At 37.6% G+C, this 26,249-nt stretch overlaps 2 protein-coding genes across 7 annotated transcripts in view; one reads left to right on the plus strand and one right to left on the minus strand.

The window, feature by feature from the left end:
• KIF21A (kinesin family member 21A) overlaps window positions 1–23,482 on the plus strand; it is a 230,741-nt gene extending 207,259 nt beyond the window's left edge. For all 6 annotated transcript variants that reach the window (XM_033959317.1, XM_033959319.1, XM_033959321.1 and 3 more), the window contains 5 exons: window positions 6,133–6,297; window positions 17,400–17,517; window positions 19,121–19,291; window positions 20,951–21,150; window positions 22,154–23,482. In XM_033959317.1, coding sequence (XP_033815208.1) covers window positions 6,133–6,297; window positions 17,400–17,517; window positions 19,121–19,291; window positions 20,951–21,150; window positions 22,154–22,247 — 748 coding nt within the window. In that variant the 3' untranslated portion in view covers window positions 22,248–23,482. The remainder of the gene's footprint in view (window positions 1–6,132; window positions 6,298–17,399; window positions 17,518–19,120; window positions 19,292–20,950; window positions 21,151–22,153) is intronic.
• On the minus strand, window positions 248–1,956 carry LOC117367082 (T-complex protein 1 subunit zeta-like). Its single transcript, XM_033959323.1, has one exon. The coding sequence runs from the start codon at window positions 1,928–1,930 to the stop codon at window positions 341–343; it is 1,590 nt and encodes a 529-aa protein (XP_033815214.1). The 5' UTR covers window positions 1,931–1,956; the 3' UTR covers window positions 248–340.
• Window positions 23,483–26,249: the final 2,767 nt, after the last annotated feature.

Here is a 26,249-nt window from a genome sequence, read left to right on the forward strand (position 1 = left end):
CCCCGTCCTATGTCTTTAGTGCCCCTAGTGCCTCCTTCCCATGTCCTTAGTACCCATTCCTACGTCCTTAGTGCCCCCAGTACCTCCTTCCTGTGTCCACAGTGCCATCGCCGCGTCTTTCTTTTTTTTTTTTCACTGTAGAATTTTTAATTTATTCCATATGAATAAGTCCAAGGTTTTACATTTGAGTGTGACTGATTTACTGCAACAGTGAATAGTAAAACATTTAGTTATGCTTTCTTAATCAATGGTGAGCTGGAGTTAATATTGTTGTTCTGAGAAGTTATTTGGTGGAATTCCTTTTAAGTATATAGTCTTATCACAAATCAGCAAAATTCTTTCAGCCCTTGAGTGAGGACATCCCAGCTCTCATGATCTCATCAACCAGGAGAATATTGCTAGCGATCACCGTACAAGAGTGTAGGAGCTGCTTTTTAACACTGTAGTTATCCCAGATTCCAGCCTCTGCTGCCACCATTGGTTCACCAGTGTTCAAATCCACGCCAATAAGTTGACCCGATTCTGCATATTCGGTCAGAATTTTTACTAATATCTCCTGAGGATCATAGCCTAAATTTTGAGCAAGAACCTTTGGATTGATGAGCAGAGCATCAGCAAATGCTTGGACACCGAGCTGGGCTCTGCCCTTAACAATGGGCTTGTGCTTAACTAGGGCATCTGCTATCGCCACTTCTAATGCACCTGCAACAACACAACCATCATCAATTGCGTTTTTAACAGCTCGCAGTCCATCTCTTACTGCATCCTTGATCTGTGTGAGCGTGTGGGTGTTTGGCCCCTTGATCAGCAATGTTACAGAGCATGGGTTGTCACACTTCTCAATAAAGGTGAACTTCTCTTCTCCCAGTGTGTATTCGTAGACAAGACCAGCATGTCCCAAACACTCTGTTGTTAGATCATCTACAGAATTCATAGCTGTTCCACCACAAGCCAGGGTGAATCTCTCCATATTTCTTCTTTTAGCTCTACGCAGCGCTAGGATGCCTTCTTTTGCAAGTGCATCTAAAGAAAATGGGTCAATACCCTTTTGGTTAATGACAACAAAACCTTTATCTGAATCACCACAGATTTTCCTTTTCAGTTCTATAATTTTGTTTACTCTGTCTTCAATAAACTTTCTTTCTGCTTTTACCAGTTTCTCTCTCTCTTCTGCACTCTTGTAGAAGAAACCAGAGTTCACCTCTGTCTTCTCATATTCTAATGATACATTGCAGGTGAGAATATAAACATTTTCAAGTCTCTTCTTCATATCGGGATGGCGAGCACCATGATCTAAAACCAAGCCTCTGATCAACGTTGTGTCACTTTCCGTTTTATGTTTCATTTCCATAATTTCAACCATATGGAGATCAATAGGTTCACCTGCTTTTCTTATAGCCAAAACAGAATCCACTACAGCCTCTGTTAGAACATCAGCCAACTCTGCATGAACTTTGGTACGTAGTGATGTTCTGGCAACATTGACAAGGGTTTCTCTATCCATTTCCTTGCATACTTTGACTTGATCCAAAATCTCAAGTGCTTTTGCTTTAGCGGCTTCAAACCCTTCAGTCACAATTCTGGGGTGTAGGCCCTCAGAAATATAAAGGTCAGCCTGTTTCAGGAGCTCACCAATGATAAGAACATTTGAAGTTGTACCATCCCCTGTGATGTCATCTTGTGCAGTTGCTACTTTTGCTATCAAGGAGGCTGTTGGGTGTTGAATTTGCATTTCATGGAGTAACACGTTACCATCTTTAGTAAGTTTTATGTCCCCAGCACCAGACACAAGCATTTTCATGGTGCCTTTAGGCCCCAAGTTGGTCCGTAACACGTCTTGCAGCCCTCGTGCCACACTAATGTTCACAGCCAGCGCAACCTGGGCTCGTGCCACCTCAGCTTTAGGGTTCAGGGCCTTTACGGCAGCCATAGTGAAAGAAGGTGCGTATTCCCCCCAAAGAAACGGAACACACCCAAGGCTGGCTTAGCGGCCCACCGTCCGCACCACGCTCCTCAGCTCCGGCGAAGGGAAGAAAGTTCGGTCACGCTTCCAGAACATCGCCGCGACTTTCAACTAAAAAATACAATACCGCAAGGCGAGCAGGGAGCAGGCCAGATCGAAAAACAGGAGGAAAAACAGAACCCAAAGCGCGCATGCGCACTCCTACCTGCGGGGCCCTACATCTCATGGAAAACGGACGCATGCAGGTGGGAGTGCGCATGCGTGGCTTAGGGTTTTATTATTTTAGATTCTCGGCACATCTGGGGCCTTTATTGGTTAGAGTGGCTAATGGGGTTCCTCGGGGAGGGACCCTACCCAAAACCATGGGGGAGGCTGGAGTGACGTTCCTCCTGAAGCCTGGGAGGGATCCCTTGGCCTGTGGCTCATATTGACCCATCTCGCTTATTAATCTAGATGCTAAAATCTTGGCCAAGGTTTTGGCCCTGCGATTGGGTAAGGTGTTACATCATTGATCCATCAAGACCAGGCTGGGTTTATACAGTGTAGACACGTGAGTGATAACATTAGGTGCACTCTTCACTTGTTGTGGGTGACAGGTTCCGGACAAGATAAGAAGGTATTGATGGCTATAGATGCAGAGAAGGCCTTTGACAGGGTTCTCTGGGGTTTCCTTTGGGAAGTGATGCTACGTATGGGTCTGGGGACTACTTTTAGTGCCTGGATTTATGCTTTGTATGAATCCCCACGGGCGTGCCTTCGCATTAACCAATCCTATACTGACTTTTTTTCTATATGCCGAGGGACTCGACAGGGCTGTCCGTTGTCCCCCTTGTTATTTGCTATGTCAATAGAACCCTTAGCCCTGTGTATCCATCATCACCCTGATTTAGTTGGGTTCATACACAATGGGGATGAACACCGTATAGCTCTCTTTGCTGATGATATTTTACTGTATGTAGGGACCCCGGAGGACTCTATTCCGCATCTGTTGTAGCTTTTTGATCTTTATGGGAAAGTATCCGGTTTTAAAATAAATTTGGATAAGACGGAAATTTTGAATTTGACATTGACAGAGTCAGAGGTGGATGGGCTTCGGGGGCGCTTCCCGTTTCGCTGGGCTTCCCAAGGGATTAAATATCTGGGAATCTATATTTCTTGCGATCTGTCTCAATTATATGTGGACAATTATCCGCCTATTTATCAGCGTATTCGACTTGATTTGCAACGGTGGAATGGCCTCTGGCTCTCCTGGTGGGGTCGGATTGCTATTGTGAAAATGAATGTGCTTCCCAGGTTGTTATTTCTCTTTCAGACGTTGCCAGTGCCAATGCCTTCGAGGGAGCTGCGTAGGTTGGGGGCGGAACTTTGGAGATTTATTTGGCAGGGGAGACCTCCTAGATTATCTCAATCTCTTATGTGGGCAGCCAGGGAAATAGGGAGTAGAGGGGTACCTAATTTATGGTGGTACTATCAGTCGGCCCAAATAAAATTAGTGCTCGATTGGGCATTGGGGGAACAAAAATGGGGGGGTGCGGCTGGAACAGGAATATGGAGGCTCGGGGTTGATGAAACAAAAATTATGGATGTCAGGTTCTTTGCACAGTTGGGCCCAGAGTATTGACAATCCCTTTGTCAGACACTTGGCACAGTTGTGGGCCCAGACACGGGCTAAATTGGGAAATGGGGCCTCGGTGTCTACATTGGTTTACATACAAGTAGTGCTCAAATTTTTGGTGGGAAGGGACAATCCTGTATTCCGTAGGTGGGCTCACAAAGGGCTGCTTATATTTTGAGATCTGCTAGGAGCAACGGGGATCCTTTCTTTTGCAATGCTCCAGCGGAAATATGATTTGCCTGATAGGGACTATTTTGCATATTTTCAAGTTTGCTATTTTATGCAAACATAGGGTTGGGGCTCTCAGTCTCAGTTGGCGAAGGAACATTTAGAGAATCTGTGGTTACTCCTCCAGAGGATCCCTCGACCGCTATCAGTGGTGTACCAGTATTGGAGGGGTTCCTCCTTGGCTCAGTTTTCCTTTCAGAAAAATTGGGAGAGAGATCTGGGGATCACATTTACGGTTAAATATTGGGGGGCTATTTGTGCGGAGGTTTATAAGGCATCCGCCTGTGCTTTGGTCCAGGAGAATGCTTATAAAGTTTTGACCAGGTGGTATTATACACCAGAACGACTGCATAGAATGTTTCCTGGGGTTGTTGGCGATGTGGAAAGAGTGTGGGGTCTTTTTACCATATTTGGTGGGATTGTTCCCTCATTCGCCCCTTTTGGGAGGTAGTGGTCCGGACGCTGTCTGCTCTTCTTGGGAGCCACACCCCAGAATTGTTTGCTTGGCTTGGCCAATAATCAGGAATTCCCCTGGCAAACTAAGCTGTTCCGTTTGGGATTGGCGGCAGTAAAATGTTTAATAGCTAATCATTGGAAAAATACACTGGCTCCTTCTCATGCGGATTGGCTTACCCGTCTGTTGTCCATGGGGAGGATGGAGATGGCAGTGGCTAAAAGATGCCTTGTGCATACCTCCCATACTACTCTTTGGCTCAAACTAAGAGCTATTTTGGATTCCCTTTAAAGGGCCCCGGTGGGTTCGGTACTTGGACAGCCTATTCTTGAGTGGGAGAGGGGAGGATGGGATGAGAGAGATTTTGTTGTTCTTTGCTTATGATCTTTATTTCTGTGGGGTTAGGGAGCTGGGAGGGGGGACGGGAGGGTGAAAAATTGTAATAAAGGTTTGTTTATTCCTTTATTGTGACAGTTGGTTGATCACTAATGGTTGTACTTTGTATTACCGCTGAGCCTGTTTAATTTCTTGTGGTATCCAATCTTTCAATAAAAAAAATTTAAATATAAAAAACCCCCAAAAAACAGTATTGCTACAGGTTATCAATTATATTTAATTGCTGTTAGTAAATGTTAGGCACAACATTCTCTGATATTAGAGGACTTTTGTGCCTGATATTCAAAGTGAAATAGGGCTAACTGCTAATATTCAGCGGCACTTAATCAGCTACGTTCCACTGAATATCACGATTAATGCTGAACACAAAGCCAGCTACATTGGGGGTGTTCTGGAGACAGAGTCAGCACATGGCCACTTAAGTACTTATTCGGCCAGGTTTCTACATAAATGGGACCACATAAAAATCTATCTATTTATATGAAGTAACCTATGGCTTTTTAAGTGATGACTATCAACTGTAGCCAGCTTAAAAATAACTGACTAGTCAAAGCAGAAACCTGCACAGGCCCAAGCTTGAATATCCAACAGCTGAATTAGTAGCTTATATTTTCTATTCCCCACTTAAGTAACAGGGAAGTAGTCAGCTTTGCAAAGAGAGACATTATTTCCTTTCTCTCTGTTCCACTCTCTTCTGCTGTCATAATATTTATGCATAATTTCCAATAACACCAGCCCACTAAGAAAGAATGTAAATGATATCAGGAAAAAATCCTTCCTTAATAAAGTGAGAAAAAACACTGAATATTGAATGCTGAATTGTGTTAAACAGCAGCAGCCAAAATTACATTTTGTGATGTTTAAAAATTTTTTTGGCACATTCTTGCACATTATAATTTTTACTGTGACTTGCACTTTGGGAGTAAGTCCAGGGATGTTTCACAAGTGAACCCTTTTGGGTATACAGTGACAACTTTTCCTTCAAGGTTATCTGGCATAAGTTGTGAAAACTGAGGACTCTTCCTTTACACAATTATTATTATTATTATTTGTGTTTTTTGATATAGAGCTCCTTTTACAAAGCCACGCTAGTGGTTTTAGCGCATGCACAGGATTAGTGCGCGCTATAGCATGCGCTAGCCGAAAATCTACCGCCTGCTTAAAAGGAAGCGGTAGTGGCTAGCGCACGTGGAAATTTAGCGCGTGTTATTCTGTGCGTTAAGGCTCTAGCATGGCATTGTAAAAGGAGCCCATAGTGTTAGCCAGTATATTTTGGCCGTTTGCTTTTCTCACTTTATTACGGAATGATTTTTTCCTGATATTTATGCAAACAAAATTTTATAAAATCTTAAAAGAGATTAAAGTCTTACATTCACAAATATTGAAAACTTATTTTCCAGAGAAAGCTTTCAAATGTGTGAATGTATATATGTGTGCAGAGACTTATCTGTCAATTGTTTGATTTTGAATTTTCAGATCATCAGGGCAAGCAATGTCAGGTGATGCTTGTGCTGGAAGTCAGAACAGAACAGTAACAATTCCTGCAGGGGAAAACCAGATTAATCAAATTGCACTGAACACAACAGGCACGTTCCTCTATGCAGCGGCAGGCAATGCAGTAAGAATGTGGGATCTCAAGAGGTATGCAGTGCTGGCAAACCAGAGAGCCTTTTCTTTGTTGTAAATACTAAATACAGATTTGAGTGGAGGAGAAGTCATAGGGTTAAAGCAACAGGCTGAGAACCAAGAGAGTCTAGTGGATTCTTGTGATCTTGGACAAGTCACTTAACCCTCTATCACCTCCGGTACAAACAAGGAGGACACAAAGGCAGGACATACTCAGACCCATTATGCATACAGAAGGCAGGATGCACATTCAAACACACCTCAGCCATTTATAGAAGGATGGCACATTCAATAAAACATGCCATGCATGCATGTAGCGCTAACAGATTTCTGTTCTAAGTGCTTTACATTTGTAATAACTTTATTTCTATATAAAATACTCTCTCCATGCCACATCTTGCCCTCCACCACTATGTCCAACAATCCTTACTCTTGCATCCCTTTCAATCAATCCCCTCTGTTCCCTCTCCAATGCCATATCCAAAATTTCTCCCTCTTCTCCTTCTCTTCATCATACATCTCTACCTCACTCCTCTCCCTCCCTGTGCCCAACATGCCTCCTCTTTCTACATTTCCCCATGTACACCATCTCTTTTCCTTTCTTTTTTTTTTTCCATTATATTTTTATTTTCAAATTTCATAAAAAGTGTACAGAATAATAAAATTTGATATATGTATAGTATCACTTTTATATCTAACACAATGTATGTCTGAATTTGATTTTCCCCTTCACCCTCCCCCCACCCCTTCATCACTTTAATATACTATTTTCAAATTTTATAAAAGTATATAACATAATAGAATACAATTAATAATTATTCAATAACATATTTATATCTAAAACAATATATTCTAGATAAATTTTATTCATTTTCCCTCCCCCCACCCTTCTATTATTCCTTAATCATTTGTTACATTTTGTATCATATATTATACTATATTATATTATATATAAATTGTTTTCCTTACCCCCCCTATATGTGTGTCATAAGAAAATCTCTAAAAGAAGAAAAGAAGAAAAAGTATTCTATTATTTAATCATTACAGAATTTTGTCAATGGCCCCCATATTTTTATAAATTTATTGTATGTTCCCTTTTGTATTGATATTGATCTTTCCATTTTAAAAACATGGCATATTGTGTTCCACCAAAATGTGTAGTTTAGGTTGTTGTAATTTTTCCAGTTGTTAGTTATATGTTGAATGGCAACCCCTGTCATAATTAATAAAAGTTTATTATTTTCTGGTGAAATTTGACTTTTTTTTCTCATCATTGTTCCAAATAAAATTGTATCATATGATATTGCAATATGATTTTCCATTAATTTATTAATTTGTGGCCAAATTGAATTCCAAAATATTTTAATATAAGGACAGTAGTATAATAAATGATCTAATGTCCCTGGTTCTAGATTACAGTGCCAGCATCTATTAGACTTAGAACTGTCTAGTTTTTGTAAACGAGTAGGGGTCCAAAAAGCTCTATGTAATAAAAAGAACCATGTTTGTCTCATAGATGCTGACACTGTACATCCCATTCTCCAAGACCAAATCAGTGGCCATTGAGATGCATTAATTTGATGTCCAATCTCAATGCTCCAAATGTCTCTTAGACCATTTTTTGGTTTTTTATTCAAATATCCAGATATTAATTTATACCACAATGCGGCTTGATGTCCCAGGAAGTCTGCTTTAAAGCATAAGAATTTTAAACTATATTGATTGTTTAATGATTTCCATTCAGGGAACCCAACCTGAATGGCCTGCTTCAATTGCAACCATTTAAAACTTTGTGTTTTATTAAGACCAAATCTATGTTGCAATTGTGAAAAATCCAGCAGTTTACCTTCTGAAATAATATCATCTAGAGATCTAATTCCTGCAATAATCCAGTTCTTCCAAAGGATTTGGGCTCCGCCTATTTTGATCTTGGAGTTTATCCATATGGATTGATTAGTTGATTTATATATTGGGATGGGTGTTAATTTATCTATAAATCTCAATGTTTTCCAAGTATCCATTATTATTTTATTTTCTCTGTATATTTTAGGTATATTAATACTTGGTAAATGAACTAAATTTAGGGGAAACATAAGGCGCCATTCCAAATATAACCAATCTGGTGCATTCTCTATAAGTTCTGGGAGGATCCAATACATACCCTGACGTAGAATATAGGCTTGATGGTACCTATAGAAATTTGGAAAATTTACCCCTCCCTCCTTAATTGATTTTTGTAAGGTTACTAAAGCTATTCTAGGTGTTTTACCAAGCCAAAGAAATTTTGTTAAAATTCTATTAATATTCTTATAAAAGGACCCCTGAAAATAAATAGGTATCATACTCATTTGGTAGCAAACCACAGGCAAGATCATCATTTTAATAGTTTGAACTCTCCCCCACCAAGATATATGTAGTGGGTTCCATTGTTCACATAACTCCGTTACTTTTTTTAATACATATTTTTCATTTTCTTTTACAGTATCTTCAATTGTTTTTTTAACTTGAATGCCTAGGTATTTAAATCCTTCTTCTTTCCATATAAATGGAAAAGTATCAAATAATCCTTTTACACAGTGAACATTCAAGGGTATAATTTCAGATTTATTCCAATTAATTTTATAACCTGAAAATTTGCCAAACTTATCAATTAATTTCAATAAAGAAGATAAGGTAGATTCTGGATTTCTCAAATAAAGCAAAATATCGTCAGCATAAGCCGAAATTTTATATTCCATATCTGAATATGGAATTCCTTGTATCTCCCTCGTTTGTTGTATTGCTAACAATAAGGGTTCTAATACAATATCAAATAACAAAGGAGATAAAGGACAACCTTGTCTAACTCCCCTCTGCAATTGAAAACCATCAGATATCTTATTATTAATATTTAATCTTGCAATCGGGAAGCTATACAATGTTTTTACCATTTGTATAAATCCAGAACCTATACCAAACCATTCTAAAGCCTGATACATAAAATTCCATTCTACCCTATCAAATGCTTTCTCGGCATCTAATGAAACTGTAAATGCCGGTTCATCCATTTTTTTTGACAAGTTTAGCATGTGAAATAATAGTCTAGAGTTATTGGAGGAATGTCTTTTAGCAACGAAACCCGTTTGATGCATATCTATAATATGTGGGAGAGCTTTGGCCAATCTCAAAGCCAAAATTTTCGCCAAAAGTTTATTATCAACGTTTATCAAAGATATAGGCCTGTAGTTCGAAACCAAAGTAGGATCTTTATTTGGCTTAGGCAAAACAATTATTATTGATTCAGCCATAGTACCTTTTATATTACCTTTTATAAGTTGTGTCTGATATAGTTTTAATAAATGTGGGGAGAGGATATTTTGAAATATTTTATAAAATTCTACTGTGTAACCATCACCACCTGGAGCGGATCCAACTCTAAGAGATCTCAATGCTGTTTCTAATTCTTTTAATGATATAGGCTCTTCTAAACTTCGTTTTATATGATCAGGAATCTTAGGTCCATTTATTAGATCTAAAAATTTTTTTCCATCTTTTTGTTTCTCCAAATAAGGTTCAGAAGAATATAGATCCTTATAAAAATTTAAAAATTGTTTTAATATTATATTTGTTTGATTTGTTATTATACCATTATCATCTTTAATTCCATTAATATTAGTTCTTCTTTTTTTTGCCTTAAGATAATTTGCTAATAATTTTCCCGCCTTATTAGAATTTCCATAATACATTGTTTGCTTGGAAAACAAATCTTTTCTTATCATTTTTGAAGTTAATTCGTTATATTTACCTTTTACTTTCAAAAGAGCTTGCAAAACTTCATATTCCCATTTGCTTATCAATTTAGCTTCTAATATTTTTATTTCTTTTTCTAATTCTATATGTTGTTTTTTAATTTGTTTCCTAATAAAAGCTGAATATGATATGATATTACCCCTCATAGTTGCTTTAAATGCATCCCATACATTTTCTATAGATGTATCTTCCACTAAATTTATTTGAAAGAATTCATTAATTTGTGTTTTAAGATTTTCCAAAAATTTGTCATCTACAAGCAATGCATTATCAAATCTCCAAAGAGGTCTATTATTTTCTAATTGATCTAATTGTAATTCTATCCATATTCCTGCATGATCCGAAATGATAATAGGATCAATGGAGGCTTTACTCACTTGTTGCACTTTATTTGTTGAAACGAAAATATAATCTATTCTTGAAAATGATTTATGAACCTGTGAACAAAATGAATACTCCTGATCATTAAAATGAAGAATACGCCATATATCTTTCAAATCACATGATCGAATTAAATTATCTAAACCTAAAGATTTAATATTTTTACCTGGTTTTTTATCCAATAATGGATCCATTACAGCATTAAAATCTCCAGCCACCACTAAATTAGAGGCAGCCAGTGGTAGTAACATATTTTGTAGCTTTTTGAAAAATTCTGATTGATTCGAATTAGGGGCATATATATTAAATAACGTCAGGGTATCATTTCCCATACTTATATCGATATGTATCCATCTTCCATGTGGATCTGAATTTTTTATCTTTATATTGGCCATACATTTTTTATTTATAAGGATTGCAACCCCTGCTTTTTTACCCACTGCTGGAGCAAAAAAACATTCTTTTATCCATCCACCTGATAATTTTTGTGATTCCTTCATATTAAGATGGGTCTCTTGCAGACAGTAAATATCTGCATTTTGTTTTTTTAAATATGTTAATATTTTTTCCCTTTTAATTACATGATTCAGGCCATTGACATTAATAGAATATATTTTAAAAGACATTATATATTTTAATACCTTTCATTATCTTATTCCTCCTTTCCTCTTTCATATTTAATATCCAAAAAATTTTCCTCATGACACACATAATAAACCCTAATGTATCTCCCTTAATTATTCTAATAAATATTCTTCTTATCCCTCCCTTTCCCACCCAATACATTGGCTGCTTAAGGATGCACATTGGAAATATAATCCTAACATTCTCCCCATTCCAGGCAATCAATATTCATTTGTTTAACAAATTTCCCTTCTATCTATCTATATTGATCTTTTATATTTATTTAATCATTTTCCATAACATTTTATTAATGTATCATTTTTTATTTAACAATGTGTTAATTTGTATTTCCTCTTGTATGCAGTGTATTATTTAATAATTTTCATATATTCTGTTCTTTCTTTCATATAATTATTATTGTCTTTTCTTTGTATTGTTTTCCTCCATTTCTTCAATATTTCGATATGTTGTATTTCCTAATTTTTCATAGAGTCTTCAAAACCTTTTTAATATATTTTGTTAATATATCATAGGTTCTGGTTTAGATAGAAACTCTTTTAGTTTTTCGGGATCCTCAAAATATAACGACTTGTCTCCAGATGACACTCTCATTTTCGCTGGATAGTATAGTCCATATTTAAATCCTTTTTCTTTGAGTAGTGGTCTCATATCTAGTAGTCTTTTCCTTTTAGATGCTGTGTTTTTGGCGAAATCTGGTAAAAACCATAATCTTGATCCTTTATAGTTTAAGTTTTTATCTTTTTTTGCAGCATTTAGTATCTCTAGTGCTTGCTGGTATCTCAACATTTTGAAAATGATTGGTCTTGGTCTGTTTTTATTTTCTGAATTTTTTATTGGGATTCTATGTGCCCTTTCGATTTCAATTGTTTGTTTCAAGTCTAATTGTAAAATTTTTGGAATTAAATTTTCAAGGAAAAGGATAGTATTTTTCCCCTCTAGATTTTCTTGTATTCCAAAGAGTTTGATGTTCTTTCTTCTTCCTCTATTCTCGTAATCCTCCAGTTGATCTTTTAATTTGTTTAATTCCAGGTTGTCGTTTTTACATCTTTTTGATTCACATTCTATAATTTCCATTTTTGATTCTAATTCAGTTGTTCTTTTGTCGTTAACTTCCATTTGTCTATGTATATTTAAAATTTCTTCTTTCATATCAGACATATTAGTAATAGTTTCTTTCAGCATTTGTTTGATTTGTTTTAATTCTTCCATGACTTCAGCTTTGCTTAATGTGTCTGATTCTTCGATAGGAAGTGGTATCTTGCTAGGTGTTATTTGTTCTTGTTTCTGTCTTTTTGCAGATGTACCTGTCTCATTTTTGTTTTGTCTAGTACTTGCCATTTTATTGTTCACTTTTCCTTGGTTATTATTATTTCTTGTATTTAAATCTTTTATATTTGGTATTCTTAGGTTTTTAATCTCTTTTCTTCCAAGATTTTGTTATATCTTTGAAATAGAAAGTTTTCTTTTTAAGTTCTTTTCTTTTTCCTTTACCTATGTTTTTCTCACTTTCACTTTTTCAATGTTGTAGGGGAACTTTTTTTTTTTTTCTCTCCTCTTACAAGCCCAATCGCAGCTCTGATTAAGGAGAGCAACCCTTTATTAGAGTTATTTTTCTATTTTGATCAGCTTTAAGCAATTTTCTTCTGTTTTTTCTCAGCGTCTCTCAAATCCTCAATATCTTGCTGTTTCAGTTTTTTAGAGTTCCGTTGAATATTTTTTTTTCGTGTCTCCTCTCTCACAAGCCCAATCGCAGCTTTGCAAGAGGAAATTAATATTCAGTATTTGTTTTTTATAAGTAAGCTGACATTTATTTGTCTTCAGTGCTAAGGCACCCAATTTTTAAGAGAAATGTAAGTCCTTCTCTCTCTCAATTTTTTTTTTTAATCCCCTTTTTTGTCAAAGAATAATTTTTTTTTTTCCAATATAATTGGTCAGAACACAAATTCCTTTTTTTCAATCAATACTGATCTTTCACTTGTAATTTGCTGGTTTCAACACAGCATTCAATTTCAATAAAACTGCCAAAATCACAACTGGTTTTCTGTCTTCCCGTTTATTGTCAGCACTTATCCCACTTCAACTGCCGCAATTCAGATTTTTTTTTTTTTCTATATTTGATCAGATCACCTTCTGGTTTTTCACATTCAACTGTATCAGTATTGCTGCTCGCGCTAAGCTGCAAAGTCTCTTAAATCAATTGAAATACAGGCAGCTCTCAACTTTCCTGACTTTTAACAGCTTCCTTTTTATGTTTCAGTATATATTTGTTCAGAATATAAACTTTTATCCTCTATTTCGCCAAACTGTTGAATCATGTATATCACGCGGTTTCAGCGCTGCATTTAAACTTCAATAAACTGTCAGCACAAACAGTTCTATGTCTTCCCAACTCTCATCCGCACTAATCCCACTTTAAATATAGCAATTCGGCTTTTTTCCTTTAGTTATATTTTGTCAGAATATATTCATTCATTCTTTACTTTTCTCAATTTAACATATATTTCAAAGTTTATTGAAAACGCCGACACTGACAGCTCTCTGCTTACCGATTCCCTTCAGCCTTTTTTTTTTTTTTACTTTCGTCTCTCCGTCTCAGCGTTGCTTTCAAGTCTCTCCAAACATCCGAAATCACAGTCTACTTTCCCGATTCCTCTCAGCTTTTTTGTTATATTTGTTATATTTTGTTATATTTGATCAGAACACATACTTCGGCACTGTATTCAGTTCTATGTAACCGTCAGTTCAAACGGCTTTTCGTTCTTCCGTCTCTTGTCTGCACATACCTTTCTTCAAATATCGCTATTTAGGATTTTGTTTTTTATCTTTTACTCAGCTTTCCGTATATATATTTATATACAATTATTTTGAAGGAAAATAAATTTTTTTCTTTATTTCATTGCCCGATGGAGAGGAGCTTCAGGATCACACCTCCATCCGTGCTCGCGCTAAGCCACGCCCTTTCACTCACACACTCATGCCCAACAAATCTCCCTTTCTGTTCCTTCCCCCACTTGGGACATCTCCTATGTCCCAAGTTCATGTCTTTTCCTCCCTCCCTTCTGTATCCTGAGTTTGTGCCTCCCCTCTCTCCCTCTTTCCTTCCAGCCTTTGTCCCAAGTTTGTGCCCCTCTCATATCCCAATGTGCTTCTTCCCCCTCCCTTCTTCCTTCCTTCTTTGTCCCATGTTCATGTTTCCTTTCTCCCTTGTCCCAACGTGCTTGCTCACTCTCTCCCTCAGAGACATCCAGGTGGGCCGCCTCCTTCCTTCCTTCAGCTACACTTGTTTCTTCGCTGGGCTGACCCAGAAGCCTTCCCTTGATGTCAGCTCTGATGTCTGAGGGAAGGCTTCCGGGTCAGCTTTGATGGCGTGCTGGGAGCCTGCATGCAGCTTTATGGAGGAGTGCATGAGGCTGGAGAGCAGGAAGGAGGAGAAGCTGATGAGGTAACACGCGGGATCACTGCAGGATCCCCATGGATTTCGTGGGATTCCCGTTGGCCCCATTCCTGTGCAGCTCTCTACTTTTTAGTCAAAAGTGCACCTGCTGCTAGTCCGGGAGGGGTACAGGAGCTAAACTGATGACTGCAGTGGCATCGGCAGAAGGGCAGAAAGATGCAGCAGCGGTGGTATTGGCAGCAGCAGGAGGGTAAGAAATGATAATGCTGTGTACCCCCTGGGGTATGTGTACTGTGTGTTGAGAACCTCTGGCCTAAGCAGTCATTGAACCACTTTGGCCTAAATCTCACTTTGTTGTCCTTAAGATCCTCTTGCAAAGAAATGTCTGGCATCATTACTTATAAAGTATATGCCTTTATTATAAAGGCTTACCGCCTCATTCTATAATTTTGTGTGCACAATTTTAAACTTCCATGCAAAATCATCAGGAAGATTATAAAAGACCTACAGTTGCGCACAAACTAATTGACAAATTAGCTGCTAATTGGCACTAACAGCCAATTGGTGATAGATAATTGTTGCTAACTGGCACTGATTTGCAGTGATGCACATAACTGCACTTGGTATTCTCTAACCTTAGCATACAAATTCTATAGCGAATAACGGCAAGGGGGTGTGGATGTAGGAGGGGCATCAGTAGGTTAAGGGCATGCCCATCACTTACGCACTAAGGGGCAAATTCTATAAATGACATCCTACTACTGTCTAACCAGCCAATCGGGACATACTAATTCTAAAAAAAACCCAAAAAAACAAAACCCCGAGGCAGGCGCCTACATGGTAGGCATCTGTCACGGTTAAGCTCATCCAAGACTGGACATGGGCATAGTTTTGGCCGGAATTGGCCTTGGGTGAGCTTAAGTGGCCCTAAGCATCTCCCTGGGGCCACGAAAAACATTTGAAATATAGGCCTGCAAAATGCTGGCCTACATTTCAAATAGACGCGGATGCTGAGCTGATCGCAGCAAGGAAATCACCCTGCTGTGATCAGCTGAGTGGCCATGGCACGGACTCCCTCCCCCCATGATGTTCCTCGGCAGGAGGAAGCCAACTCCCTCCTGCCACTGAACCCCTGAACCCACTTAAAAATTTTTTTTTTTTGTAGGCATGTACATTACTTATGTGTACAGGAGAAATAGGGAGAGTGCATTTTAGTCTAAACCCCCCCCCCCCAAAAAAAAAAGGGAACAAGTGCTAAATATCCAACATTATTCATTTTGGGCCTGATTCTATAAACAATGCCTAGCGGCACCTAGTTCAACTTAGTGCCCGTAGGTGTTAATGTTAGGATTTTCCTGGCCTAATTTACCGGCGCTTAACCGGTAATTTAATTTACCGGCGTAGGTGTTAATGTTAGGATTTACCTGGCCTAATTTACCGGCGTAGGTGTTAATGTTAGGATTTACCTGGCCTAATTTACATGCCATCCCTATTCTCTGCCCCTAGCCACGCCTACTTTTTGGATAAGTGTCATTAGACATCGGTAGGTGCCTCAACTCAGTCATCAGTAGGCACTGCGCTGAATTCCATTCAACTTGATAAATTAATTGTTGTTTTTTTTTTAAATTGACTTTAAATGACATTTTCAATTAAAATGCCAAACAATTTGGAGTTGGATGTGGAATTCAACTAGGTGCTGTTTATAGAATCGGGCCCTTTGTTCCCAAACTATACAAAATGGTGACTGGGCATCATCTCTTCTACTACTACTTATTTCTATAGTGCTACCAGACACACACAGCGCTGTACATTAAACATACAAGAGACTGTCTTTGCTCGAAAGAGCTTACAATCTAATTATGACGGACACATTGGACAAAAATCGTGAATCAAAATATGGTGCTCATCTCCCCCTTTTCCCTTTTGCATAAATATTACATTTTGATAAATTGATTCCCTATACATTCTGTCTCAGCTGAATGGTCTGTGTTGAAAGAATACTTAATCAAAATAGACAAAAATAAAACCATACTTTACCTAGACCTTTTTCAAAAACATTTCTCTATGCATGGTCAACAGGTTAATTTACTTTTAATTAGAACATGAGAAGACTGATTGAACCGTGACATAATTTGGTCCTTGTTTTTAGCGCAGAGAGCTGCGCTGCTCCCGACGCTCATAGTAATTCTATGAGCGTCGGGAGCAGCGCGGGCCATTCAGCTAGCGCAGTTTAATAGAAGAGGTCCTTAGTCTAGGGAGCTATAATGTTTCCTTTTCCTTGAAAGCCAAAATATTTTAATTTTAATTTCTTAAAATATTTATTAGTTGCTGTGGGAGAGAAGTGTGTAATATTAGAATTAATTTATGATGGTTTGTTTTTTTTTTAATCTCCTGCCAAATATATTTATTATTGTAATAACCCTGCACTAAATTCTCTTATTCCACATATAATTTTAATGATAATCATTATTTGGCATGTTGATTATCCTTGTTTTATGAGAAGCCTGTTTGCAAGATTTGAGCCAGAAATCTGGCACAGTTTAAATTTTGATTCTTTAGTGTTTCTATAAAGTTCATTAGCTTTGACATTTACTTGTTCTCTGAAATATTTTTAAATTTGGTTTCTATTTTAGTGTGTGAACATTTGAGCAGTTTAAAAACATGCCCACCCCCCTTTTTTTTACAAAACTGTTGCACTGTTTTTAGCACCAGTTGCAGCGGTAACAGCTCTGACGCTCATAGGAATTCTGAGTATCAGAGCTTTTTCCACCATGGCAGGTGCTAAAAACAGTGCTATGGTTTTGTAAAAGGGGGAAATATTTTTTCCTTTCTAGGTTGGAAACAACATAATTTTTCTAGATTTAGCTTAGAAATATACAAATGTTCATTTCTCTCACTTTTTGAAAAGGTTCCAGCCTACTGGAAAGCTGACAGGTCACCTGGGCTCTGTTATGTGTCTTACTGTAGACCAAATTTCTAATGGACAAGATCTCATCATCACCGGTTCAAAAGATCACTATATAAAGGTAAACTGCACATCTTGTTTTTTTTTATATTTGAAATATTTTTGAGTTCCATTAAAAAGTTCCAGTGCGACAGACACTCCATTCCTGAACAGATGGATGCTCAACCTCTTCTTGTGAGAACTCTTGTAGGAAGCTTCATTTGCTCTGCCTCCTCATCCCCCTGGGCTGTTCCTCAGTTACAAGCGAGATTGTAGGAACTTGTCTTTTCTGCTCATTTTTCATTTCATTTCATTTAAATGCAGTCTTTTTCACTAACTGTGAGGCTTTTCGGTGCTGCAGAGGATCTCCTTTGTGGGACACTTCTGGCTTCAGGAGAGCACAGTTCAAGTACTCACGTAGATAAATTATTGAACATCCCTCATATGACCAGAACAGACAAATTTCTCAGGGAGTGTTCCCGTACCTCTCCCTATTCTATTTTCTCACCAGGGCTGATCATCTGCTTTGATACGAACTAAGGAATTGAAGGTCAGCCCAGGGAAATGCCCAGAGCAAAAGAATGTAAATGAAGCTCCATACAAAAGTTCTCTTGAGAAGGGATTGCGCTAGTACCCATTTGGTGGCATTGCTCTATACCACTGTATGGAATAACTAGGCTTGATTTCCAGAACTGGCAGAGGCAGAGGATGCTGGGAATTCAGTATTCACAGCCCTCTCAGGAAGGAAGAGCATCCCAACTATTCCAGTCCACTGCAGACTTTGCTTGTAGCAGCTTCTGAGTGTATGAAATTTTTATCCAAGGTCAAGCAAGTGACATCATCCATGGAACCTGGTACGGACAGTGCAAAAGTGTACTGTCACATAAAAAAATCTCAAGACTGCACGTGGGAGAGTGCCTTCCTGCCTGATGCCAGGTCATGGGATCTTAAATTCTTAGTTTTTTGCAGCGTGAAGAAGCTGTTCTCAGAGTTTCTCTAGTGTGTATTTTCTACATGTATTTTTTGCACCTTCCTATTAGCATTCTGAATCAACTTGTTAGCCAATTTTGAGTTTAAGTTCAAATATAAAGAATTAGAATAATCAAGCTGAGGCAACACTAACATTTAAACTTATAATGCAAAATGATGTTCAAAAAAGTAGGGAGAAAATGTAGAATTAGAGTACAAAATTCCTGAGGTTTCAAATGATGGCTCATTTTGGCAGATCTGATTCTGATTGTGTTTGAAACCCAAAGGAGCAGGTAAAAATTGCTGCAGTAAAGAACAAGTGATAAAATCGTAGCCTTCCTTTCTAACTGTGGAAGCATTATTTCTGATGTGCTTTACTGCCAAACTGATACGGGTGAGCCAATTATTATACTTGTGTCTGGATGAGAATTTTGGGATCTGCTCCGTGACTTGGCATTCATTCTTAATTTACACCACTAAATTTATACTGAATTGCTATAGTTTTGGCAAGGATAAATGTCCAGTTGGACTTCCATATTGACATTTTCTGCATTGCTAAGATGACATTTCCTTTTTTCACCCCTGAATTTGATTTAACTAGATATGACTGCTAGCTAAAACTCTGTGGTTATTTAGTAAAATGTACAATTTCTGATTGCAGTTCTCATTGGCTTCTCATTATGATACAGCTTATATATGATGATGTATTCTTTCAGATGTTTGATGTAACAGAGGGAGCTAGTGGAGCTCTAAGTCCTACACATTGCTTTGTCCCTCCTCATTATGATGGCATTGAGGCACTTACAATCATGGGAGACAACCTTTTCAGTGGATCTAGGGACAATGGAATAAAGAAATGGGATCTCACTCGCAAAGAACTTCTCCAGGTATTGTATAACCATGCTGAGAGTCCTTTGAATATGGCTGGAAAAAGTTTAATGCTAAACATCAGTGCTCAGAAGTAAGTCTATTAGTATTGTTTGCTATTGTGCAGAAATCTTAGGTTTGTGACACTGCTATAGGTCTACAGTGGCTTGTTAAGCTTTGTCCCTTAATTTTTTGAATTACTTGCTGGCATTGAAAAACAAAACTATCTTTTTCATGCTCTTTCTAATAGAGTTGGTTTAAAAATTTTTCTAGATGACTCTTTTTTTTAAAAGCTGGTTGAACATACCCCATTTTTGACGTTTTTTGAAAAAACACAAAATTTAAAGTGAAATTCTAAACAAGATTAGCTTATAAGTTGAAATCATATATTTGAGAACAAAGTCATGTCACAAAATAATAGACAAAATTTTACAGGGATATCTTCATTATTAAATAAATAAATAAATAAATAAATTACAGGAGCCACAGAAGGCTAAACTGCTATTTTATAGCGCATCTATTTTTTGGCTCACTTTGAAGCTTTTTACTTATGGTAGTTTCAAAAATTGAAAATCCTCATTAGCTCCATTGAATAGATCATAAAATGTTGTACAAGATTGCCAAGTTTCATTTATTTTACTTATATAACCAAGGAAATATTTTGACTAAAATTTGCATAAATTTTGCAGGGATATTGTACATGGTTGTAGTATGGTATCAAACAAAAAGCTATATCTCCACAAGTATTCCAGTGGCAAATCTTAAACTTTATCAAAGTTAGCTTGAGTCATGTAAGATTCAGCATTCAGTGTTGCATCAAAATCTTTGATGATGAGGTTGGGCGCTGTTCTAAAATTAGATCATTTAACGTGGAATGACACTTAAGAGATCTGGTTTAATATGGGCTGCACAGGATAAAGGCATACAGTGATGTGAAAAGTTACCTCCTCCTCCAGATTTCCCCTATTGGATTGGATAGAGCAGCATGCCGGGACTTCTTGCTACACCAACATCATCATTTCCAGTGCAATAGGTGTGTCATTCTGGACAAGCGAGTTATTTCTCCATGGCCACAAGCCATACGCAGAAGGAATCCACTCCAGATTTTTTTCTGTGATCCTCCTACTTCACTGGGAGCTCTACAAGTTGGTACCCAAGCATGCAAGAGCTTCCCTGAGACTAAGAAAATGGGGCGCGTGTAAAGTTTAAATTTGGTTGTTTTGTTTCAAGGTTTTGTTTGGACTTTCTCCCAAATACCCGATTGACCTCTTTACTTTTGCAAATAAGAAACATAGGAGAAATTCACACCTGAACTTTGTCTTCCCACCTGTTAAAGATTGCAAATTTAAAAAACATCATCATTATCTTTTGTCATATCAGGCAGCATTATGGGGCAAGGATTTGGAAAATCTAATCATGTCTTCAAGTTCTTATGTGAAATTTAGAAGAAATTTAAAGACATACTTGTTTCTTAAATATTTGGGTAATTAATTTCCATACTTTAGTAATCTATTCTGTGAGTCTTTAAGTTATGTAATTTTCAATTTATTCAATTGTATATGTTATTATAAACTTTTGTTAAACGCATAGAACTTCACAGTCCTACGGTATATAAGTTGATTGTTATGTTATGTATCTGTTTCTTCATCCTTTTGATACTAAAATTTGGTCTTTTTCAGCAAGTTCCTAATGCACATAAAGATTGGGTGTGTGCCCTTGGAATAATTCCTAGTTTTCCTGTGCTGCTAAGTGGTTGCCGAGGAGGCATATTAAAACTCTGGAATGTGGATTCTTTCTTGCCATTAGGAGACCTGAAGGGGCATGATAGCCCTATAAATGCCATCTGCACCAACTCCAGCCAAATCTTTACAGCAGCAGAGTATGTATAAGAAATGTGCTGTATATTCCTTATTCTGTATGTTTAGCTGCAATGCAAATTGCATCAGTGGTTGGTCAACAATATCAACTTTTTAAGATGTATAGATACTTTATATAATACATTTCTTGCTTGCCTGGTGTGTGTTTTCCTAAAGTTTCTCTTTCTGAATACTGTGCCAAAGAATTCTATCAAGCCAGCGGCTTTGCTGATCTTTCCCCCACTCTTCACAGCAATGATATTGCAGCAAAGTGTTTCCTTTAGAGCAGTGGTTCTCACCCTTTTTTCAGTTAGGACACACCTGACGGACACTGCTCGCGTAATTGACACACTGCATATATGACTCTCATGGACCTTTGGTCTGATACAGCAGTGTTTCCTAACTTCTTCAAGCCAAGCACTCTCTAGGTCAAACAAATTTTAACCAAGTACCCCCAAGCAGCAGAGATTTAGAAATGGACATTTTATTGTTAAAAAATAGCTAACTAGACAACATAACAAATACAGGTCATTGCACCTGGCATACAGACCAAGACACACTTGGCATGATCCGTTATACAGTGTTTCAGTCTCATATAAACTGTCCTCTTGACAGGTGGTGCGTTATTCTTACAAACTGAGTGAAAATGAGCAATGACATTTAGATTGGCCTATATCTAAGAACAGGAGAAAAGGAAATTCTGTACAAAAGTTGCCAATAGTGACCAATTTCGTCTTTTCTTTTACTGCTACTACTAATTATTTTTATGGCGCTATTCGGGGAAAATCTGATTGGTCACTAAGGGCAAGTTCTCCACTTTTGTGAAGTATTTCTATTTCTAGTTTTCTTTTTAAAAAAAAAAAAAAATAATAATAATAAATAGGCCGCAGTGAACCAAAACCCCTTATTGTGCACATACCATATGGTTCCACCATGCCAAACATCTCAACTGTATTATTTAACTGGGAAGTGTTCTAACGTTATATGTTTACTTCAAGATTTCCCATATGTTGTTTTTTTTTATAGTGATCGAACTGTGAGGATATGGCGAGCACGCGGTTTGATAGATGGACATACCTCAGATGTTGCAGACACAAATGAAGATATTGCCAGTAATTAAAGTTGAATTGAAATGGACTCTCAATGAAATACTGTGATAAAATATCTTGTTTACTTCTTTGTAGTTGGCAGCACAGTTATTAGGTGAACGGTAACAACAAGAATAAACTGGAATAGCATCTCAATTCTATACATCGATTACCTGTAACAAAAATATATGCTTTATGTGTTTTCAAAACAGCCTCTTCATAACATGCTTTACTTGAGTTGCAAAACAACATATTGTGGCAAGATTTTTATGCGTATAACTTTTTTTTTTTTTTCAAGGAGATTCAGCATTGATGTTGTGAAGAACCAGTTTTCTTGGTATCATTGCTTGGACCCTAAAAATAATGATTTTGTTTGTGTTTCGTTGAGTATTGAATTCATGGTAACATTTTGAAAAGGTGTCGATATGTTTGCCAGTAATTCCACAGTAGTTGACGTAGCATTTAGTATTATTCCAGTGAAGTATTACGTCTACTACTTTGGAGCTACTTACAGCTTGGAACTTGTTGCAGTTTGAAGAGGTTAAAGGCTTCCTCTGCTGCTTACACAATAGCAATTTCAGAAAGAGGGCTGAGAAAATTGTGAACGCAACAGATGCTATAGTCCTAATTAAATGTACTGCTCTAACTTTGCTGAACACAAATGCCAGTAGATAAGTGTTATGGATAATCTATAGATTGTTGACCAAAGTCATGCAGCTTGTATCTTCTTTTCCTCAGGATTAGAATTACATTGAACTGCCGTTTAAACCGTTACACATTTCTTTGGTGCTTTTCACATATTCTGTTTAAGCAGTATTTTTATTCACACAAAGTAAGTTATTTTCCATATGATGTTAACCTTTCATCTCACTTTTATTTTTTAACCACTGCAAAAGTCTTCATTTTATCTAATTTAATTTGCTGCTAAATGCTTTTTGAAAGGATGTTTGCAAAATTTTGCAGTGACTATGAAACATTTCACCTGGAGTGGAAAATGTTATGTAAATAGTTGGATTGTAAAGAAAGGATCTCTTATAGTGTGCCTGTATCAATTTTAAAAATGCTGTAGAGTGTGGATATTTAAAAAAAAAAAAAAAGGATATATAATTTACCCAGCTTCTTAAAATCTTATTTTGTAAATTTTATGAGATGGAAAAAAAGTTTATGTAGATTATAAAGATCTGGAGATTTTATGTTTGCTGATGTGCAGAAAATGGCTTATATGTTTTAATTTAGGTTGTACCTAAATAAAAATGTGTACACAGTACGTTGTGGATTATTGTACCTCTAGATGTTGGGGATTGCACAGCCAAAGGAGATAGTATAATAAGAATGGATAATAATACCAGTTGAGGATTATAGTATTACACCCTGGCCATGATTCCTCCACTCTGTGTAGTGTAGTTGTGTAGTATTTCTGAATTTAGGTTTTAAATGATAAACACACAAAAAAATAAAAACCCCACCTCTTTCTCTCCAAACCCTTCCAATTTTCTATTTTGTAAACCTATTTCCTAGATGGGATTTATATGGTACTTGTCTGCAGTGCATCTAAATCTCAAGGATGTGTGTTAGAGGTATGGTTTGGGTGGTCTTATGATTTAAATGCTTTTCTGCAGTAATTGAACATTTTAGAAAACGTCCCGGGCAAAACTTGGACATTTGTGGCTGGACCTGTGTTAACAACGAATAAATGCTTGTGCTGCCTGATTCAGGGAAAAAAATTTCAATTTGATTCAGCCTATTGAATCTATTTTTTTTTTTTAAATTCAATTTGCTTTTCCCGCCCATTCGGGCTTTTTTTTTTTTTTTTTTTTTTTTAATGTCCTGATGGGTTTATTTTATAGCTTTTTCACCTATCCCGCCCCCCCCCCCCTTTACCCTCTCCAACCCCACACTGGCGCTGTGGTGTAAACAAAATAAATAAAAAAGACTTTTCCTCTCTCTGTTAGGTCCTAGCTCATACTCGCTGTCTAACACCAGCTCTGGCAGGATAGAAATTTCAAATCTGACATATTGTAATCACAAAATAGAAAATAAAATTATTTTTTTCCACTTCCATTGCCATATCCAACATTTGTTTTTATCCCACTGTCTACCATCTCTCTCTCTCCCTGCTTTGTGCCCTGGGTCAAACCTCTCTATTCCCCTCCATGCAGCATCTTTCCCTTCCTCCTCACCATTATCTTGTGCAACATCTCTCCATGCCCTCTACTCTATGTCCAACATTTCTCCCTCTCTCTTCTCCATGCATGTCTCCCTCCCCTCCACCATATGCAGAATTTCTCTCACCCCTTTGTTTCATCTCTCCCTTCCTCTCCTCAATCCCAACAATTCTTCCTCTCTTCCCCTCCCATGCACATCTTTCCTCCCTCCCATCCCCCTGTGCAGCAGCTTTCCATCTCTCCCTCTCATCCTCCCATGCAGCATCCCCCTACTAACCCTCCCACCATGAGACTTAACATACCTCCGGGTCTCCCAAAGCAGCAGCAGTTGTGGCGGTGGCCAGACTTGAAGAGGCAGCACTGTGAACAGGCTGATTATGCCCTGCCCCGTCAGGGCTTCCCTCTGCTGCATCATCAATGATGTCATCAGTGCCAGTCTCGGGCGGTCGTATATTGTATTGTGTGCCCATGTGATAAGTACTACATTGGGCACACAAGGCGGGTGGTTAAAGTCCGCATCGCTGAACACCTTAGCAATATTCGATATCAGTGTGAGACAGCCCCCCGGTTAGTCATTGGCTGGAGAGCAATCACATGGCCATAGATGTTAAATATACTGTGTTGCTATATGCTAAAAAAGATACAGGGAATATGTCCCAATATTTGTTATATCAAGAGCATAGATTTATATTTCAGTGGCACACCCTGGCTCCAGTGGGGTTGAACAATGAAATTGACTGGTTTCAGATTTAGAAACTCAGCTGTTTTCGTATGTTTTTTTGTTTGGAGTGACGTCCTTTGTGACGTAGATATCTGGGAGGTTTTTAGGGGCATGGCCTGCCTGGAGGAAATGCGATGCCAGAAGCGATCTGTAAGCTGGATGGAGGAGTCCTGAATCCCGGTAAGCTGTGATTTGATAATTTAAGACAGTTAAATGAAAGCTGTATAGGTAGCAAGTGATATTTATTGAGAATGTGTGGGCTTATGTGCTTTGGGGATGGCGGGCCCTCTTATTCACAGGTGGTGGTTTGATTTAGGTTTGTTTCGTTTTTGTAGTGTCCCTTCCTGAAGAAGCCAACTGGTGAAACCTAGTTTGGGGGGTCGGTGAAAATGTATCAGTGATTGTGATTTAAGAATGTACCTGGAGCAGCTGTGTGTTAGCAGGTTTGCCACCATACATACCAGATAAATTTCAAAACTTTTTCCACTTTATTGTATATTGGAATTTGATAGAACGTTTGTTCTGTGGTAATTGGTGGCGGAGACAGTGAACATGCAATGATGGTCTCTAACACGGCTGACTCCATGATTTTTCACTAGAGTCGTAGTTGTGGGTCTGAGCGTTCACTTAAAAGCACATTTGGAACTTTTTGATGATTCTTTTACTGTTAATTTTTATATACAAACATTTAGCTTGTAAGGTGATTAATGATAGAGGACCATAAGATTGTCACACTTAGATAATAAAGCTTGTTTTGGTTTGATTGGACATCGGAATTGCCCTTCCTTTATTGCAAAGGAGCATTCCCACTATTCTAGTGCATTGTTTTGGGTTTATTCACTTTTAACTGCAACTTGGATGCTTCATTTGATAGCTGAAAAGACTGAAACTTCACATAGTTACGAGTATCTCACTTTTGTTGCCATCTCGTGAATATAGTTTTCTCAAAAAGACTATCCAAATCTCTTTCTGCTGAAGGTCTGTAGAGCACACCATGGTGAAGGGAACTTCCATTTTTTGTTTCTAGACATTGGTTTCTTGAAGTTCTGTATATTGAGGACAGAAAGTTACCATAAGTTGAATGGGAGCAAAGAGAACATTTTAAGAGGGAAAATGAAGGCAATTATGGAAAAGATTGGGGAGAAGTG

This window comes from Geotrypetes seraphini, chromosome 9 (genome assembly GCF_902459505.1).
Source record: "Geotrypetes seraphini chromosome 9, aGeoSer1.1, whole genome shotgun sequence".
Classification (NCBI taxonomy): domain Eukaryota; kingdom Metazoa; phylum Chordata; class Amphibia; order Gymnophiona; family Dermophiidae; genus Geotrypetes; species Geotrypetes seraphini.

Excerpts from the sequence above, each read along its gene's own strand:
- LOC117367082 (XM_033959323.1), bottom strand. The coding sequence starts at position 1,930 with ATGGCTGCCGTAAAGGCCCTGAACCCTAAAGCTGAGGTGGCACGAGCC.